The 20,263-nt window shown below is 26.8% G+C and overlaps 1 protein-coding gene and 2 non-coding genes across 3 annotated transcripts in view; all 3 read left to right on the top strand.

Moving 5' to 3' along the window:
• Positions 1–20,263, top strand: part of LOC113556333 — a 57,171-nt gene that overhangs the window by 28,659 nt on the left and 8,249 nt on the right. The window contains exon 2 of the mRNA XM_026961206.1: positions 19,715–19,816. Coding sequence (XP_026817007.1) covers positions 19,715–19,816 — 102 coding nt within the window. The remainder of the gene's footprint in view (positions 1–19,714; positions 19,817–20,263) is intronic.
• Positions 14,712–14,783, top strand: Trnah-gug. Its single transcript has one exon. It is a non-coding gene; the product is annotated as a tRNA-His (tRNA).
• Positions 18,161–18,232, top strand: Trnah-gug. Its single transcript has one exon. It is a non-coding gene; the product is annotated as a tRNA-His (tRNA).

The raw sequence follows: 20,263 nt of genomic DNA, 5'->3' as shown, positions 1-20,263 counted from the left end.
AACTATACTTAACTGATGTATGTATAGCATAAGTATCACAATACCGTCAAACATTTAGATATTAGTAACCGAGCTTTAAATTTACATATTTAATATATTAATATATCTACTGAATAGGTACTTCAAAAACCATCTTGATACTCACGCTATCCATACACCTACCTATAATCTTTTGTTGAAGTACACAACACCGCATTCTTCCTCAATATAAAAATAATTAACCAAACCTAATCCAACCAGTGGGTGCAGTAACCTCTTCAGTATTATAATTATCATTGTGAGTAGTCGTAAACAGTCAAGTAAACAATATAATATTGCAGTAGGTAGTGTTGTTTATTTGCGCAGTCGATATATAAATACAAGTAATACTACGATTAATGTTCTGTCCTTTTTTTTTTTTTTTTTTAAATTTGCTACCATCATGATGTCAATATCCGTATCGTTATAATCAGAAACTGCGATTCTGGTATAAAACGGTTCGCATCGTTTTGTTCAATATAGGTACTACAATCGGCGTATAATATAATTGTGTTGATGACGGTTCGAAAATGTTGATAAATTAACAATCCAATCGTGCACGCCTCGTTTACATAATATAACGGAACCATTCGTAGAGAAAAAAAAATCTAACGCGTCACCTGTATAATAGACTAAAGCAAATTAAATGATATTCGAGCAAAAATTTCAAGTAGGTAAATATAAAAAAAAAACTGCCATTACGCTGTCTATGATAAGAATTAAGTCTATTTACCAGTTTTATTTAAATTATGATAATAATCGAAGGGCCATCACAACACATTTATCGACTCATTCGATTCCAATGTTATTTTGATGAAATAACATTTTATACTTGTGCGTATTCTACATACATATATGTTATTATACAGTTTTTTGATTTATTTTTTAAATTCGTTTAGAACATTTATGTTAAATCAGAAAAAACAGACTAAGGAACAATAAATAAGACAACGCGGTTGTAATAAAGTGATGTAAATTATAGCGCTGCAATTTGTCCTTGCCCATATCCACGGAGGATTGCTTATCATAATAATATACTCCCAAAGGTGTAGGTAGTAAGTAAGTAGTTATATCCGACTTTTAAAATATTTTTCAAAATTATCACTATGAATTGGAAATTTCCGAATTTCGATGGTTGAAAAAATAAAATAAATTTAACGAGAGATTGGTGTTTTGCGTTCAAGTGAGCATAAAAAAAAAATCACGATCTTTGATAATTTATTGTGTTTAGTTGTGTATTTACCTTCCGCCGAAAATGATAATAAATAATATTCTTTCAAAATCACATTTCAAACAGAAACAAATAGTTATATTGTCGGGGCCTGCACACTGCACGGTGAATCTAACGCGTGTATTCGTTGGCGGTAGACAAACCACCGTCCATTATAACATACCTAATAATATACCTACGTGCCAGTTGTTAAACGAACTCGATCACTGTAATCAAAAGTCAGTGTATTTTTGCGGCCAAACTTCAATTCACCGCACGTTCGTGATGCGGTGTACGTAATACGTATATTAATGATGTTTTGTACGTAATAATAATAATAATATCGTTATAGGTTGGGAGGCTTTGGAACGGATGACCCGACTTCGCCGGCACGCCTTGTGCGATGTTTCGATTGCCGCGTCCGTTTTCATATTTCTGACTTGGAACCACCTTCATAATTTTTCGGTTCTCGTTTTTAAAAAATTCTAATTTCGACTAATAAAATTATTGAAAATAAGGCAGTTGCTTTCTGTAACTCAGTCTAGTTAATGAAGGTCGATATTCAAATGAGGTATGTACCTACTTACTAACCTACAAAACTGGACATTTAAGTATAAAATATGTATGCAAACAAGCGATATAAAAAAATAAACTATTAAGTAATCACAGAAATTTCAAGTTACTGCTGTAATTTTTCTCGATAATTATGAAAAAAAATTACTACACTATTTACTATGACCATATTAAGTGATCCTTTTGAGAAGCTTAAAATTATCTAAAAATATTATTTGTACATGATTTGGCATTATAAACAACAAGAAGTTTGAAACTATATGTAATCATACCTAATTATTTTTATAAGTTTTTAATTTTTTTAATGACAAAATACATTTTTAATTTCAGACTTTTAAGCAGAATATTTATCGAAAGACGATATACACAAATTGAGTTTTTAACGAATATTTAAAACTTAAAAGTACTTAGATATTCAAAGTTTTGATATAACGTAAAGTAGTTAAACAGAAGAATAATCTGAAAAATGTCAGTTCACTACTCCATTTATCTAAATTTTTAATAATTATGCAGTCATAGTTAATTGATTACTCGTTTGATTTTGATACATCGAAATACCTCGAGTCTAGACGATAATTAATTCAAAAAAAGTAGAGAATAATAAAGTCGAGCGTGGTACAACGCGGAAACAATAGCTAATAATCGAAAACAGAAAAAACTTTCTCCTCATGCACTTTGTTTGCTGCAGTATAGGTGGTACGTGGTTTACAACCAACGTTCGGTTCACACCCTATTTCTAGTTTTTTTTTGTTCTATTTCTTTTTCGATGTTTCCAGGCCAAACGGTTTGTAAACACTGTTCATAAAAATTAAGTAAAAGCAAAAAAGCGAATCTCAACTCCAATGCTCTTCCAAACAATAGCAGTAACGTTTCTGTAGAATATGTGCATTGTGCAGTGCTATTTTTTATGCCGCAAAAATTATCATAAACTTTTTTCCACGGTTTGTTTAATTCTTGAATAAGAAAAAATAAAACATTTATATGTGAAAAATTAAATTTAAATTTCCATCTAATTATTTTTGTCTGTATATTTATTAGGTACCTGCCATTATTATTGTGCTATTAAAATTATTTTTTTGCAAACATTTTATTCACATTTTTAAATAAGCCTTAAACTATGTATTTATTTTCCGGTCGTCACCAATAAAGCGTAAAACAATCAAAAACACATTAATATTGCTCGATTTGCCTTGACGTAAACGGAAAAAATCGTAATAATTTGGTATAATATTATATCCGTCAATAATTTCTAAATTAATCGTTTTAAACAATGAATTTTACAATATTTAAATTTGTTTGATTTATTTATAATATTAAATAAAAATGCAATTTGTATAATCTTTTTAATTATTTTTAAATGATAAAGCTGATTACTGACGATAGGTAAGACAATAATATAAAAATATCTACTTTTTTCCTATTTCTTTAATGGGGAAATAAATTAATCGAAAATAACCTTTGTAATTATTCTACATCAAACTGTAGGTATTTTTATGGAAAAAAAATCATGTGCACCATATGAGGAAAATTAATATCATGGTTTCCCGGATTTATCAATTACAAGGAAAATTGTGTTATAGTAAATGTCATAGAACAAAGACGTCGTTACTCATTAGGTATGCATTTTCCTTAAATGGGTAAAGCTGCATTTATGTATAGGATGTAAATATAGGTACTATTGTCACTATTATTATATGTCGCAATAAACATATTAATTTAATATATTGTTTTCACACGTGATATCGAAAATGTAGACCAAATTATAAATATGTAAAATATATATAGGTATTTATTTAAACATTTGAGCATACTCACTCCCTTTTTCTTCTTCAATAATGTATTTATTCAAAATATGATTTTTGAAATTTTTAAAACAATATTATACTAATTAATGACCATTATTTAATATTCTTGAAATTATTTGTTATACTAAAGTAATGGAGATGTAAACTTCCGTTTTTATAAATGAAAATTCCTTTTCTATTTTAAATTATTCAGAAGATAATTTTTTTGAAAATGTTAACGTATGTATTAAAATCAAAATTCGAACGAATAGTTTTTGAGCTATTTAACTTCGTGTGCAAATAGTAATAATATTGGACCATGATTATGGGTTTGAATGATTAGGACTAAGATGATTTGAAAGTATTTGCTATTTATATTAATCTTTCAATATTTATAATTTATAAAAAACAGTCAAGCACCTATATAATAAATACTAGATCTGATAGTACATCTATATATTTTACATTTTTTATAAAACTATTTTGAAGGACTATTATTTTTAGTATAAACATTTTGTCAACTGAAAAACTACCCGTCCAAATTTTGAATTGGGTATATCAACATTTTCAAAAAATTGTGTTTTTAATAATTTAGGAAACCGTCCCCAACGTTTGAAGCAATTTTATTTGCCATAACTTCAAAAGTGGTAAATAAAATTTCGCGTATATTATAGTTCCTGTGTAAATTATTATAATACTATATAAAGTATATAATATATGCACTGCGGTAACTATTCATTATTTATAGTATCCTACTATATACGCGATCTCGCGTAAAATATACGTCGTAAAAAAAGGAAATACGTTCGGAATAGTATAGGTATATGTAGTATTCATATATGCGCGCTTTGAGACTATGATTTTATGTCATAATAACAATAATAATATATTTATGAAACATGTAATGTGAAATATTTGAAAAATGATCTGCACGCGCGTGTGATTACTATACCTACGCTACATTATACGTATACTACAGAGTCGAGTGGAAACCAGTCCTAGCTTTTGTACCCGACACCGGTAGAATTTCTTTTAATTTATATGTATACTGTATAGGTACTTGTTGTTATACATAAAATATTTGATATTGCGTTGACGAGAGTTTGGATATGTATAAATAAATGACGTTACTACTATTTTATTTTATATACTCGAGTATGCACACCTGTAAGTGTAGTACGCTGCACATAGTTATACGACTCGTTATTAGTAGTAATAATACTTCCAACCATAAGTATTATGTATCATAACTACCTTAAATATTAAGTAAAAATGGTACAATTATAATATAATTACATAATACATAATATAATTATACATTAGGTTATATTTCTTTAAATTATTCTCAGTTAAATACAATAATATATATTATACAAATATACAATATTATATTAGGCACGGAACTGTATCATGTAGGTACTATATTATTATATTTTACTAGTATTTGACGCTTAACATTGATACCTAGTAAACGATTTGATTTTTGAGAATGAAGCACAAATACTCTACCCGAGAATATACTGTACGTCTGTATATATTTTATATACTAAATGATTCACCTAGCAAATTTGCCTCCATTTTTTCCTTTAACCCTTAATTTATTTATTCAAATTTTAGTACATAGAATTTTTAAGTACATTTAAGGACTGCATTGTCAATTACTTAAAATTATGTATCAATTTAGGAGTGTCTTGTAGAGGTACAAAACTTATTTTTAAATAAGAACCAACATTTTTTACTACCTATATATTATTGAGCAGTTGTTATTATTTTTTTTTCTAATTGTTGTTGTTCCACCTATCTAAATCAAATTTTAAACGAGTAGTTTATGATTATGAATTATTAAAATATATAACCTAAAGATAGTCTATAAAAATATAAAACATATGTAATTTATTATTGTCTAGGAAAAGTATTAATTATTACTAAAGTAATCTTTAAATTAAACATTTTCAAGTCATCATAGCTCTCATATCTTATATATATTATAATAATTATCCATTATTATAGAACTTCAGTCTTCAATACATAAGATTAAATCACTCAAAAACCTAAAATTTAATTTAGTCTAATCGTACATTAACATTTTTTAAAAGTCATGGGGTTGACAATTTACTGCGAAAAGAGTAATTTTCATTTTAACAAAGAAATTGGTATTGCCGTATAAATAGAATAAACAATTTTTTAGTATTTGGAAATATGGTTGTTATTAAGTTTACTTAAAAATTTTAATGCTGAGAATTTGAAAAATGAAAGGGAGCATGCTATAAGTGAATCATCCTATAAATTATACACCGTAAGCAGTAATTATAAATACATTTGTAAGACAAATAAATCGTCCTTAAAACTCTTTACAAATCCAAATATTACAAAGCGTTCACAAAATGTTTTAAGACAGCTTTTAACGTGGGTATAACCATGTTCATGGTTCACCTCCAAGTTAAAAATTTGTCGCTGTGGTACCCAAATATTGTGAAATTTAAAAAAAGCTTACGAGTTATCAATCGATTTACATATTATTGGTAATAGGCTACTACATACTGTATTTTAGCTTTTCAAACATAGGTATTGTGTATTTGCGTATAAACCTGCAATTAGTTCTGTATATTACCTATACAACAAAATAAAATAAAATTCGAAACGGTAGGACTAAATATATACGCATATAATATTATTATAAGCTCAACGGCCGGTGAAATAAAACGTTCGTGCGTGTGTGACGCACGTTTCGTATTGTCAAAAATAAAAATAACATGTGTGCGAAGTATACTTACAATTGTTAAATATTATTATTTATTATATATTATATGAAGACAAAATGAAAATGCTTAAGCACTCACATTTGTTCATTTCACCCTACTGCTGCAACACACACACACACAAACACATACGACTGAATAGCTATTACGCGTACAAATGTGTGTGTGTGTGTATGTGTGTTCACTTATTATAAAACGCGTACCTAATAGAAGGGTTCCAAAGTCTCGACCTTATACGGAGTGAAGGCGTGTAAAGTGAGTCACACGATTGCGTCCACTGCATGTCCCGCCGACGTGAACCAACATAAATGGAATTATTATATATGTATACCTACATATAGTATTATATTGTGTTACGTCTTCGTTCGTCGCCGTCAGACCATTATTTATTTTACTCTTTTTTTCTCATTCTTCTAAAAACGATTCTTTTATTTGAGTCGGTTTTTCGACGGTGTGTTCTCCGCGCGTATGTAAATGATGACGACACGTCGGCCTACACATCATACACATCGTACACGCAGACGCGCGCGCGCAAACACATATTATATACATACGTTCGGGCACGAACACTGTCTGAAGTGACAGCCTCCCCTCTCCGTATTTTTTTTTTGTGTTGTAAATACTAGAGAACGAAAAAAGTATAAAGTGTACAAAACAATTAGTATGAAAAAAATAGGAAGAAAACCCTTTTCGCTCGTGCGCAGAAATACGCGTCACAGAATAGTCCTATCAAATATTATTGTAAATCACGTGCAGAGTCAGTCTAGTAGAGTTATAATTTGGTATAATAAGGGAGCTCTATATATGTAGAATTATACAAATTAATAACGATTCAACACGTTATAGAATGAAAATAATAATAATAATAATCGTTGTGTATATATTATTAATCCCTATAAATCATAATGCATCCGACATTTTTAAGACTCTCTTCGCCATAAACTATATGTAACTATTATTCGCAAAACGGCGTTTCTCACGCAGCGCATTGTAGTGCGTATTTTCTGTTGAAGTTACCTGCAGCAGAGCGTCGCATAAAGAACAGTTTCAATTTCACACACAGCTAGTGTTATGGCCCACAGAATTCGAACGTATATTGTTTACAGTGTACACATATTATCAAAATTATAAATCGATATGCAATTTTAAGTGATTATAAAAATAATAAACGCCTGAACAATAACCATTATAATTACCTATATTTCGATAATATTATAACACCCTACACCCACATTTTGTGAATCATCGTACTATAATAAATTATAATCGACGTTTTCATGTTTAAAGTACAGATGGTTACTAATTATTTTTATGTGGTCAAAAAAGATTGATGCTTAAATGATATAAGTCCGGTTCGTATATTTTTATGATATAAGCTTATATGTAAAATACAATTATAAAATTAATTTTAATTAAACACGAGACATCCAAATTGATCAAAAGTATAAAACTAAAAATTGGTATATTCCTTATTAAATAATTTATGTTAAAAGAAGGAAAATTAAAACCAAAAATGTTAGCATTTACAAAAGTAGCACACAACCAATTAACATGGTCGTTAGAAATGGTTATGTGATTTCATAATATGTATATATGAGCTTATTTACTGCAACTTACTTTCAAATTGAATATATAAGTCTGTATGAGGCAAATGAGCTGAGACATGGAGCGTGTAGCTATATAATTCTCACTAAGCTATGTTTGAAAAAAATATATTTTTTGAAAATATTTCAGCTATTGAGAGATTGAGCTTCTCCTTCCGCTGTTCACATGGCTGGCTCTGAGGTATCTAACCAGCTGACGTACGTACATGAGAGAGGGAAGAGAGTGTGTATTTTTGAATATTACACAGCTACGTTCGACGTACTAATCCATACTAATTCGTTGTATTAAAAGCGGTTGCTTGATACTGAAGTTAATTGTTCTACTATTCCGCGTGCTTAGTTTAATTGTTTTTAATACTTTTTATACATTTATATGCATATAAATATACCTATAATGTATTCCACGTATTTTTCTAGTCGTCTAACTTACAGCAAATAAATATGAAATCTGTATTTACATTATTTTCTGAACGATTTCGCGGACACGTTATCTTGGTCATCTAGTTTAGATATTCTAATTAGGCTTTAACCTAACTGTAGTTAACTAATCATAGATTCTTTTGAGATTCTAAATCAATTAGTACCTATGCTATAATAATAGTGTATGAGTAAATTGTACGTATACAATAATAGTATAGTTCGTAAATATTATGAAAATAAAGTTCCTAATAATAGTATTGTAAATGTAATCCTAATCTAATAATTATTCAATCAAATCGTTCAAAATTTGGACCATAAGTTGTACCACTTTTTTTGTAATTAATAATGTGAACATATGTAAGTATAGGTATAATCAATAACTCCAATTTCGAAAATCTTGATAATTTTTATTTTATTTTTGTCTCTTGAAGTATGTATATTATTAAGTTATATTTGTGATAGGTATAAGACTCGAAAAATTCATTAATACAATTTATTTTAATCTCCCTTGAGATTCGAGTTGTCGAAACTCGACTAAAATTAACTGTATATATATAGATATGTCATTAGCTTTTCAATTTCAGAGATCGTAGAAAAATGTTATTTTGTAATTGGTTGAACAAAGTACTAAATTAAATTTTTTTAGTCTATACAGTCTCACTAGAATCTTGATAAAATGATAAACGTTTTTACATTTTTTTTTTAATTGCAAATGTCTAACAACTTCCTTCAAATTTTCTTTCGGCTGATGATAATTTACCTTATTCCATTATTTGATCTGAAACGTAATTAGTAATTATCAATTAATAAACCAACTGAACCAAGGTGGTTGTCGTTACGAGCAATCAGCGTATATACATTATATACAATAATATCATATGCTCTTATACTTACATTATTTAGTAGGCTAGTATACGTCTAATAAGTACTAATTAATTTGTATTTCCATTGTATACATTAATTTGAAATACGATAACTCATCTGGAATCACACACGTGTACATACACGAGCGGGACAAAGAGAGTACACAAATGTGTAATACGTGTAATAATAGCACCGTATGGTAATGTGACACTACAATAAAATAATATTATAATACCTATAAACCGCCATCAAACTAAATAATTGTGAAGGACAAATACTTAGCACATAGGTATTTATAAATAATTTTATATTAATCTCCACGTGTTTACTATATATCAACCATAGATATAATAATATTTATGTATTAATTTATTTCGAAGTTTGTACATACCTATACTACTATTGTATTTACAGGTAACAAAATTTTCCTAATTTATAATTGGGAAATTCTTAACTACTGAATTCAAAATTTGTGATAATTACAATTTATAACCAAGTGCTTTTATAGCTTATCTCATACCTATCAAATTGTTAATGAAAAAACAATAACTTTTCTATTAATATTGAATTATTATCAAAATTTATACGGACACAAATATAAATAAACATTATATTTTTACTGTCAAAACTCAAATATTTTTATTTTTTACTCAAATGTAATTAAATAATTAGTAGAGATGTACTCCACTTTAAATACCCACCTATATTTTATCAATACATAATATATTGTATCTAGTAAAGAGTATAGTATAAATAGTACCTAAACATTATTTAACATTATACTATATTAGGGATTAAAGTTTCTTTAAATAATAATGTACAAGTATAGAACCGCTATAATAGCGGAATTGCAATATGTATTCGTACGCACCTACAAGACTACACACATATATTTTATGATCTTTAATAAATTATTGAAGTGCTTGTATTTACTTGACCGTAAAGTTCTTCGCTCTCTTGATTTCATTAATTAGTTTGAATAAATGCGTGAACAAATTATAGTTTAGAGAATGTTTATTTTAATTTTTAATATAACGGTTTTAGATTAAGACTTGCAATTTAGATCGACTATAATAAAAACAATTATTTCAAAGTTGTTAAGGGATTTGATAATAATGGTTTTTAAGAAGTTCGATGTAGGCAATTTACCAAGTGAATTTATGTAATCATTAGTATGTGCAAAAGACACGATTTATCACGAGCTCAATTTATATTATTTGTATTATTTTATTTAAAAAATAGAATCTTATAAACTTTTGCTTATGATATATATATATTAATTCAAAAAGATTTTTCTAAATTAATATTTATTTTATAATGATATAGTTTAATTCCTCAAATTACAAAAGGTAATAAGTATATAAGTAAAAAAGTTAATAATTATGATGGCGTATTGGAGCATTAATGGAAGCCAAATTAAGTTCCATTTTCCTTAACTCTCGTTTTAGAATTTTGGAACGAAACCACGATGTCAATCGTTAGTATCTGGTGTGTTATCAACATTTTAAGTTAGTGGTACAATCACACACTCTAATCTCCTCCCCATATCAAATGACGCTCTGGAGCTATGGATTATATACGTTTAAAATAATTACAATTTAGTAATATTTCCATACATAAATACACATATTATTATTTATGCTAGTAACTAACTTATAAGTTATAACTATAGAAAAACCATTTTCATTTTCAAATCATATTTCAGCACGTCTTAATATCCAGTTAATATTTAATACTAGTATAGAGAGGTTACATATATAATCAAAATAATACATAGGTTACCTACCTAGTTTTGCTTGTAGTTTCTCATTCGTATACGTATTGGTGTGTGGTAACTATTATTATTATTCAATAAATATAGAAAGAAATCATACTAATCCAAAATTATTCAATATTTATCGTATACATGATGTATAAAATAGACAGTAATAGTATAATATAATGTGCAATTAGTATTATAATCCTGAAAAATATACTAAGTATACTGTCAATTTTAATTTATGACTATTTTTTTTCATTTAACATTTAAATGTTATCAATTTAATAAACAAACGGCAATAAATAGTACTAAATATAAATTATAGGTACCTACATAACAATAATTTAGTGTACACCAAAAATGCTTTCTAAAGGCAGATGTTTCTCATTTTTTTTTTTTTTTATTAATTATGGTACACTAAGGTATATTCTAAAAATCTAGAGGAACTTTTATATTTATATTTGAAAACTTAGACATATTATTAAATGCATTACACACAAATTGTTATATTTTTTATATAAAAAAAATATTATTTAATCCATCAACAATGCACACGTTGTATATTTTTTTTTATTTATATTATTATAAAACATATGTATATGTATATACTTTACTGTTTTTGAAATAATTTCACGAAATTTCTAATTCAAGTTACCCAAAGCACCCTGGTTAAGATTCTGTCTTAAGATTTAAAAAAATATTTTTGCAATACTTATCCTCGACCCCTAAAGTATGCAAGAATGTACCTAATAAATTAATAAGTAATAACTATATTATGCGTTTTTACTATGCAGGCTCACCGACGTTTTAAAATCACAACACGTTTATAAAACAATGACCATGACCAAATAATGCATTATTATTATTATTTATTTTTTATATATAATATAGAAAAATCCATTATACCATAATTTATATCCATCAATTGTTATATTGACCCCGGATATCCGGATATATACAGTCCCGCAATCATAAGTTTTTTTTAATATGCATATTATAATATTGTGTTTATATTGTCTAAATGGCTGTGTAATAACTAATAAATAATAACGAGTCACATAGATCCCCAAAAACGACTTGTTATTTAAACGTAGTTCGTTATGTGTATAAGTATTATTATTATATTTTTCTTCTTACCCAGAATTATCCACGGTTTGGGTCACCCGGACTTGTTCTTCATTCATAAAACCCGTCGGCGTCGATTTTAGGTCGTTCAACTGTATTATTCAATATTATAAATTATTGTAATACGCTATTGTGGGTAAATACATTTTTGTCACGAAAATTTGGAAGATCACGCATTGAAAATAAAATATTATAATAAATTCGATACTTAACCCTGTATATTTTCTTCCATAAATATTATGAAATTGTCGATATATTTTGATTAAAATCTTACAAAAGTCCAATTAATACATTTTTGACATACAATTATTTACAAATATGTATAATAAATAATTATGTATATATTATATATTTTTGTCTGTATATTAAACTATAAAATATTGAAGTTATTTATTATAATTAATTTTAATAACTATTTAAGAACGATCGAAAAACATTATATGTCATGGAATATTTAAGTAATTAACAATTTTTACTTTGTGTACTGTATATTTTATTTTCACGTGTTTTTTTTTTTTAAAATATCAATTATGCACATTGGGCAATATATACCAGTTAATCATATATTTCGTATAACTTTTATGTAGTATGACAATATTATGTACTCTACAATTTTCATGTAATTGAAAATTGCACACATAAAGAACTTGAAAAATAACTTTTTAGTAAACTACAAAAAAAAAAAAGAATAAAAAAATACAACCATTTTTTTTAACAAAATCTTTACGATTTTTAGGTAAACCAGTTAGTTTTATTTTTATTAAATTATTTATTATCAATGATAATAACATCATAATAGGTAAATCTACTGGCTTGATCCCAGTTGAGCGAAGCGAGAAAAGTGCCCATTACCAATTCACTATAGGTATCCTGTCCATAGGTAACTACTTTATTATTATTATTATTATTATTTAATTTGATATTGTTATTCATGATATAATACGAGAGCGTTTTATAAAATCTAGTTATAGCCATTCGATACAGAAGAAAATATAGCTGTACATCAAGTTCTTACGCTTACCTATAACTATTACTAAATTAAATCTAATACATTTAGAGTAGTCAAAAGATATAAATAATGATACGAAATTATACAATAAATTGTTTTTAATTTGATATGATAGATACATCATTTTTACTTAAAATAATTTCATAGATATATGTAAGAAATATTAAAAAAATATTTTGGTTTTAAAGTTTTAAAATACAAATATTATGTATCATAATTTTTTCGAATATTAAAGAATTGTATAGGTATGTATAAAAAAAATATTTAATTAATTTGTTAGTATTACCTGCGGTATGTAATCTGGCGTATATAAGTTATATGGATTAGAAACCTAAATATAAAATTAATAAATCAATAAATTATAGTTTTAATCACAGAACATATTATAATGTAAAGAGTTTAAGAAAATAATGGTAGGTATGTAGAATGTAGAAATCTAGATAATACAAATGAAGTGAGACATCTAAAGCTCACAATGCAAAGTAAATTAAAATGTTAACACTATCAAGAGTTAATATCCTATTTTTCATTTCCAGTTCAATTATTTATAGGTACTCAATTTATATATATTTAAATTTACATACAGAAATAGCAATATTACTGTATGGGCTAGAATAACTCATTCGATTCTCATACATTTGCGTTTAATTAAAAATTAAAGACATTCCTGTGTGTGACTAACACTACGGATAATCGAATGTATCAGTACATCATCCAGGAACATCCCAAATATCTTTTTCTCAGGTTTGATAGCAATCTTAAACAAATCCTCTGCGTTAGAACGAGTTCCAGACAAAACAAACACAATTAAAATAACATCAACAAGCATGCTTCGTTAATATAAGACGTGAACCAAAAGTCATGATATCGTGAACATCCTTTTAGTAGGTAGGTACCTATATAGGTATATAACCATATAGGTGTATAAACAAGTCTGTTTTAGTCATTTATTTTTAATATAAGTTGTACACTCGTGTCTTGTAGGTATCACTTAATCATATGTGCAGTGCACATTGTGCACATATAGTTAATCATAAAATAATTAAAATCTGGATAACTAATCAAAGATTTTTGTGACACTAGAGTACTAAACGAGCTGGACATTAGTTATTTTTTAAATGCTAAAAAATTTACACTAATTAAAAAATATTATAGCTCTACGAAACCTGGATGTCTTTAATCCACTGCAGGATGAATCGTAATTAGATTGCGGCCGTATCGGTCAAACAAATCATCGATTTCGGTTGCATGTGCACAAAAAGAAATAACGTAATTCATAAGAATTATTGAAGGAACTAATTAATTCGTCAATAAAAACATTTAACATAATAGGTATATTATACTATAGGTACCTACTAACAATATGTATATATATATATATATAATATATATAACATACCAATATACCATAATATTATTATGGTCATGCGGTACAGTGATGTTGAGCGCACGTTCAATGGAAATTCCCCGACCAGCGACATCGCCTGTACGCTTATCAACACTTATACTGTATTATTGTTTATACGGAAAATGTATAGTCAAAAATGTACACTATGTAGTCAGTTTTTCCTTAGGTTTTCCATCGAGCCGTGATCGTCTAGTGGTTAGGACCTTGCGTTGTGGCCGCAATAACCCAGGTTCGAATCCTGGTCACGGCACAAAATCTTTTGCAGAAAATCACGGAAAACCGGCAAGAGAAAGCCGTGGTCCATAAGATTTTTCATGGTGGGAACAAAACTATAACAATAAAATATTATCGTCGTAATTGAGCGGCGGGAAATCTATTTTGGTTCGCTCGTTCCATTCTCCGCCGAAGACGTGGTGGTGGAGTTGTGCTGGTGTGCAATACAATTTTTATTATTTATTAATCGCTGATTATTATTTTAAATACAAAGAAGACGTACAAGTATGTGTGTCTTTTTTGTCACACTATAATTAGTTATTTTTGATTTCCTCATTACAATATTTTATCTATCGTACGTTATAGCATGACTATACCTACCTTTAAAATACCATCGTTATTATAATCGAACACATGATTAAAAATTCAGTAAAATTTTTTGTAAAAAAAAACCCGAACTTGGTTAAAAAATAAGTTTCATTTTTATACTTCATACTGAGCGAAATATTTCATTTAATATTATTTTATATCTATTTTTAAAATATATTTCACGAACCTATATATATATATATATATATGTTTATATATCAATAACAACAATAAGTGAGAATTAAAGTCTCTAGAGAAAAATTTCTGATTTAAAATTAAATTTAAAAAATGTATTCTGTTGGTTTTTTAATTTATTTCTCAATTATTTTCAGTATAGCTCTTCAGTCTTACCTAAAATAACTAGAATAACTTAGTTAAAAATATATATATAATTACAAAACCAAACATTCCATGCTCCACTTACAGAATTTAAAAGAAAGCCATAAAGGTATGTTAAAACAATTTATATAAAAGTTTGGATTTCCTATAATAGAGATAATACGCCTTGCTCATAATTAATTAGTAACCGTCAACCGGTATCCTGCTTTGTGTCGTCGTAAATAAGAATGCAATTGTTATAAAAAAAAATAATAATATTCACTGTACAATGAATTGAGATAGCATTTTTATAAAATATTAATAAACTGTTATAAACATTATAATAATTATACTATATTTTTATGCATTATAAGAATCAATAATATAATACACTCTTATCATAATATCATTTAATATATATATGCGTTAGCGAGCACATCATTTACATTGTTTTGACCAACAGCCAACAGGTATTATTAGGTAAAGCTATTATATTTTAAAATACATGTACCTATATGGCTACATATAATGATAATATCATCTATATTTTTCACTTAAAAATATGTATGCTAAATGGTACATTTCATCAATTATAATGTACCTACAATTGTTTTAACAAATTAATTTGAATATTGTCCCTATAATAATCTGCACATTTTGTCATTTTTAAGTGCATACCTGCATAAAAAGTGTTTAGAGTTCACAGACCTCTTTTATTACTACTCGCTCGTTGTAATTTCTAAAATATATAAATGTATTAAAAAATAATGATAAAAATACGCTAGTGCGTGTATAGTGGAGGTACCTTATATATGATATTATTAGATGACAGGTTTACGATAATATAATTTATATTTATCTTTATCTTGAAATTTTATGACGAGATTAAATAAACACAATACCAAACCATATTCAATTTATTATTACTTTTAATTATTGTTTTATTAATGATATTGTCATGGAGTGCTATAGTATTATGTTACTACGTTTATATGTAGCGGTTAATGCGAATTAACTCACCGCGCATTTAGTTATTTAGTTATAACTGCTGCATATAAACGTAGTATGCGATTGACTATTTATTTATTTATTAATTTATATTTACTTTTAAAACATAGTTAGATATTATTAAACAACCATTTATTCGATCGTGTTATTTTGAAAATGTTATAATTACAAATTTGTCAATGTTATTAAGACCTATTTAAAACGGGCGATTGTAAACTCCGCCAGAATACCGGTGAAGATAAAATGGTAATAAAAATAAACTAAAAATGTAAACTCCGCCAGTTTTTTTTTCTTACCTGAAATGGGTATATGTAAACTCCGCCAGTTATTTTTGTTTACCCGGTCAGTGTTCACATTGACATGTGCCTTCTCACATTAAATACGTTAACATCTATTGCGATGGTATATGTCGAAATTGAAAAAAATATTATATCAAGGTGAGATCGATTCATTTGTTAATAATTTCATCTTCATATTATCTGAAATCAGTATTTCCAATCATGGTGGAGGGCAATTCAAAACTTTGAACTGAGTGTTGAATATAAAAGCGAATCAGAAATAAGTAAGTGGCTTCATCTATGTTTCAGATTATTGTTTTTATCTCCCGAAAAAGTTCAAACGTCATCATATTGCATTTGACGGGTTTATTTATTATTATCAATTATCAAATATCATACGTAATTTTATACCCATAGGTAAATCATGGGCAATCGGATTCTACCTTTTTAATCATTACTTAGTGCATAGAGGAATAATATACAATATTTTAATTTTAAAAACCTTTTAAAAACTTTTGAGATTCTTATGCCTAACCCCATATAAATATATTGTATAATTTGTTTAATTTATACGGTATGCATGCTTATTTAATATTTAATATAAATAAAACTGATAAATACCGGTTTCTTACAACTATTATGAATTATAATTTATTTACTTATGTATAATATTACCATATATTATATTATTAAACACATATTATAATAATGTATTGTGCCTAAACGGCAATAAGTAGCTATAACGACTGCTTCCAAAAGTCAGCGTATAAATATTTATATACTTAATTTATTATAAGCATAATAATATAAAATCAACTGTGTTAATTCTACATAGGTACTACATAGGCTTATAGGCAGTTGTTGCCAGTTACCTACCAATAAAGTTATCGAAGTAATTTAAAATTTTAAAATTATCCATTTTCCTGAATTGTTATAAGCTTACCATTATTATACCATTATCATTGTAATTCCATTTCCGCAGAGTGAAGTTTTTAATTATTATTATTTTATGATTATGATAGACTAGTAAGTGATAACGATAACGTAAACAAAGAATTATGAATTATCATCATAAATATTGTAAACTGTTTTCTTAATTCTTTAATTCTTTGATGACCAGAACAAAAATACAAAACTAATATGTAGTAACATAAATTATAATAACATAATCTATAATATTATTTATGAACATTATGATTATCCGGATGTCCGCTATAACGTATGTTGACATTTTCTACGTCCATTATTAAAACAATTAATAATTTACAGTATTACCAGTTCTACCTGTATACAATTATAATACCTACTTACTAATAATATTTATTATATAGTTGTTATAGTATGATAGTGCGTTCCGTGGAAATCGTTTCACTACAGTTATCGTCACGGCGCCGACAGCGCGCTCCTTAAATATCCTGATTACGGGAGTTATTTCCACCCGGCCGTGATCGTCTAGTGGTTAGGACCTTGCGTTGTGGCCGCAATAACCCAGGTTCGAATCCTGGTCACGGCACAAAATCTTTTGCAGAAAATCCCCGGAAAATGAATGGAAATTATTATCGATCTCGTATGCCGCACACATCGTCTTTGTTGCTACCAAAACCATTGTTGTTGCGTTACTGGTTTTCCGACAGTCACGCCGCTCGTTTTTTACTTACACGTATAAAATAGTTTACCGCCACTGCACTGTTGTTTTAATTATTATTAGGTATATTAAATTACTTGAATAGTTGATAACAGATTTAATTGATTTTTTTTTCTGTATCCAATTAGCACCTTGGTAAGATGTAAAATTGTATAATTATTATTTTCCAATGACTACCAATAAAGACTTGTTCGATAAAAATATAAATGTATATTATAAAACTTGATCTCGTTTTAAAAATAAGCTATAGGTATATACATCGTTCAAATCATGATGGATAAAATTATCTCGATTTATGTTATAAATAAATAATTGTATGAAACTAGTTAATTTGTCATTATAAACTGAAATCGAATTTGAATTCGATAGACTTGTAAATTGTAATAAAACATTAGTTGTTTTCATGCATTTTGAAATTCTAACATTAAATAAATTTTATATTTTTATTTAGGTGTATAGTATTTTTGTAATATTTATTCAACAAGATAAAATAATAGTTGAATATAGTCAAAATATCTGATTACTAAAAATATATTGTATAATTTTATACAGTACAATTGAATTTATCACTATGGACACTATTAAAAGTATAAAATGTCTAAAAAACTAAACACATGGTTCGTCTTGTGTAATGTGACTACTGTCTACTAAACTTAAGTATAATTTTGAATTTACCTATTATACATTTTAAACGTAAGAACACATCACGTGTTTATGAACATTTTTAAATTGTAATATTTAAAATTTAAACACTGTAAAAATTCATTATAACACTGTTAAGTATAAATGTTTGCAGTGTTCACACCATAAGTTAATAATAGGTCAATTCACACTCTATTATTAAAGTTTATTACATGGAAGTGTTGAACACAAATTTGGTATGATGTGTGTACGTTCGTAAAACGAAGATATGTAGATTAGTTTGAACACATGCTACAGGTTTCTATGTTGTCACATGTGTCTAGTCTATTTTTACTATAAAAAATGACCATTAATTCATTAAAAATATACAACTATAATAAATTACGAATTTTGTGATTTTTAACATGCGTTTTAATATACATTTTCAGTTTAGTAATTATTATATTAATTAAGTTGTAATTTAGTATTTACAACATTAAGTTAAATGATACAATTATAATGGATAGTTTAAATATATATTATGCATATATATATAAATGTATTATACTATTTTCTTGCTATTACTATTTACTATAATAGAAAATTGTCAATAGTATTTAATATATTTTCTTTTATCTTTTATATGATTTTTTTTATTCATAAAAATAGATTTATAAAACTAAAACTAATGAAAAAGTTGTATAAAAATAATTAAATTTTTTGTTTCAGTTCAATACAAAGTGAATTGTGACGATGAATACATGACCGTCGATGTTAAAAAAACCGATGACATTAAAAGCATTTATCTGAACCAAATGAAATTTTATCCAGGTAATATGATATTTTTAATTTATATTATTAATAGTAAAAAAGTTGAATTGATGTTAGGCGACGTAGTCCTAATGTAATGTAAAATATTTAATAAAGTCAATAAAAAAAAATTGATAATTATTTATATAAATAAAAAATTGTCAGCCCAGATGTTAATAAGGCTTTTCTTAATAATAATAATACATATTATTTAACAATGAAACATCTAGTTTTATTATATATGTTTAGAGGTACTATTATTACAGTATTATGATAATATTGTTTATATAATATATAATAATAATAATTATTATTATTATTAAAATCTTATTGATAAATTGCATTTTGTATGTGGACAGTATAGATATTAGATCGCCCATGTATATAAATGTACTGATGGAATATGCGGTAAAACTACATAAAAGAGTAATTCGTTATTATAGATTTATATTGGAATAGTATTTTTTA

Source organism: Rhopalosiphum maidis, chromosome 3 (genome assembly GCF_003676215.2).
Source record: "Rhopalosiphum maidis isolate BTI-1 chromosome 3, ASM367621v3, whole genome shotgun sequence".
NCBI lineage: Eukaryota > Metazoa > Arthropoda > Insecta > Hemiptera > Aphididae > Rhopalosiphum > Rhopalosiphum maidis.
Note: the sequence above shows the minus strand (reverse complement) of the source record. Positions and strands in the feature narration are given on the sequence as shown.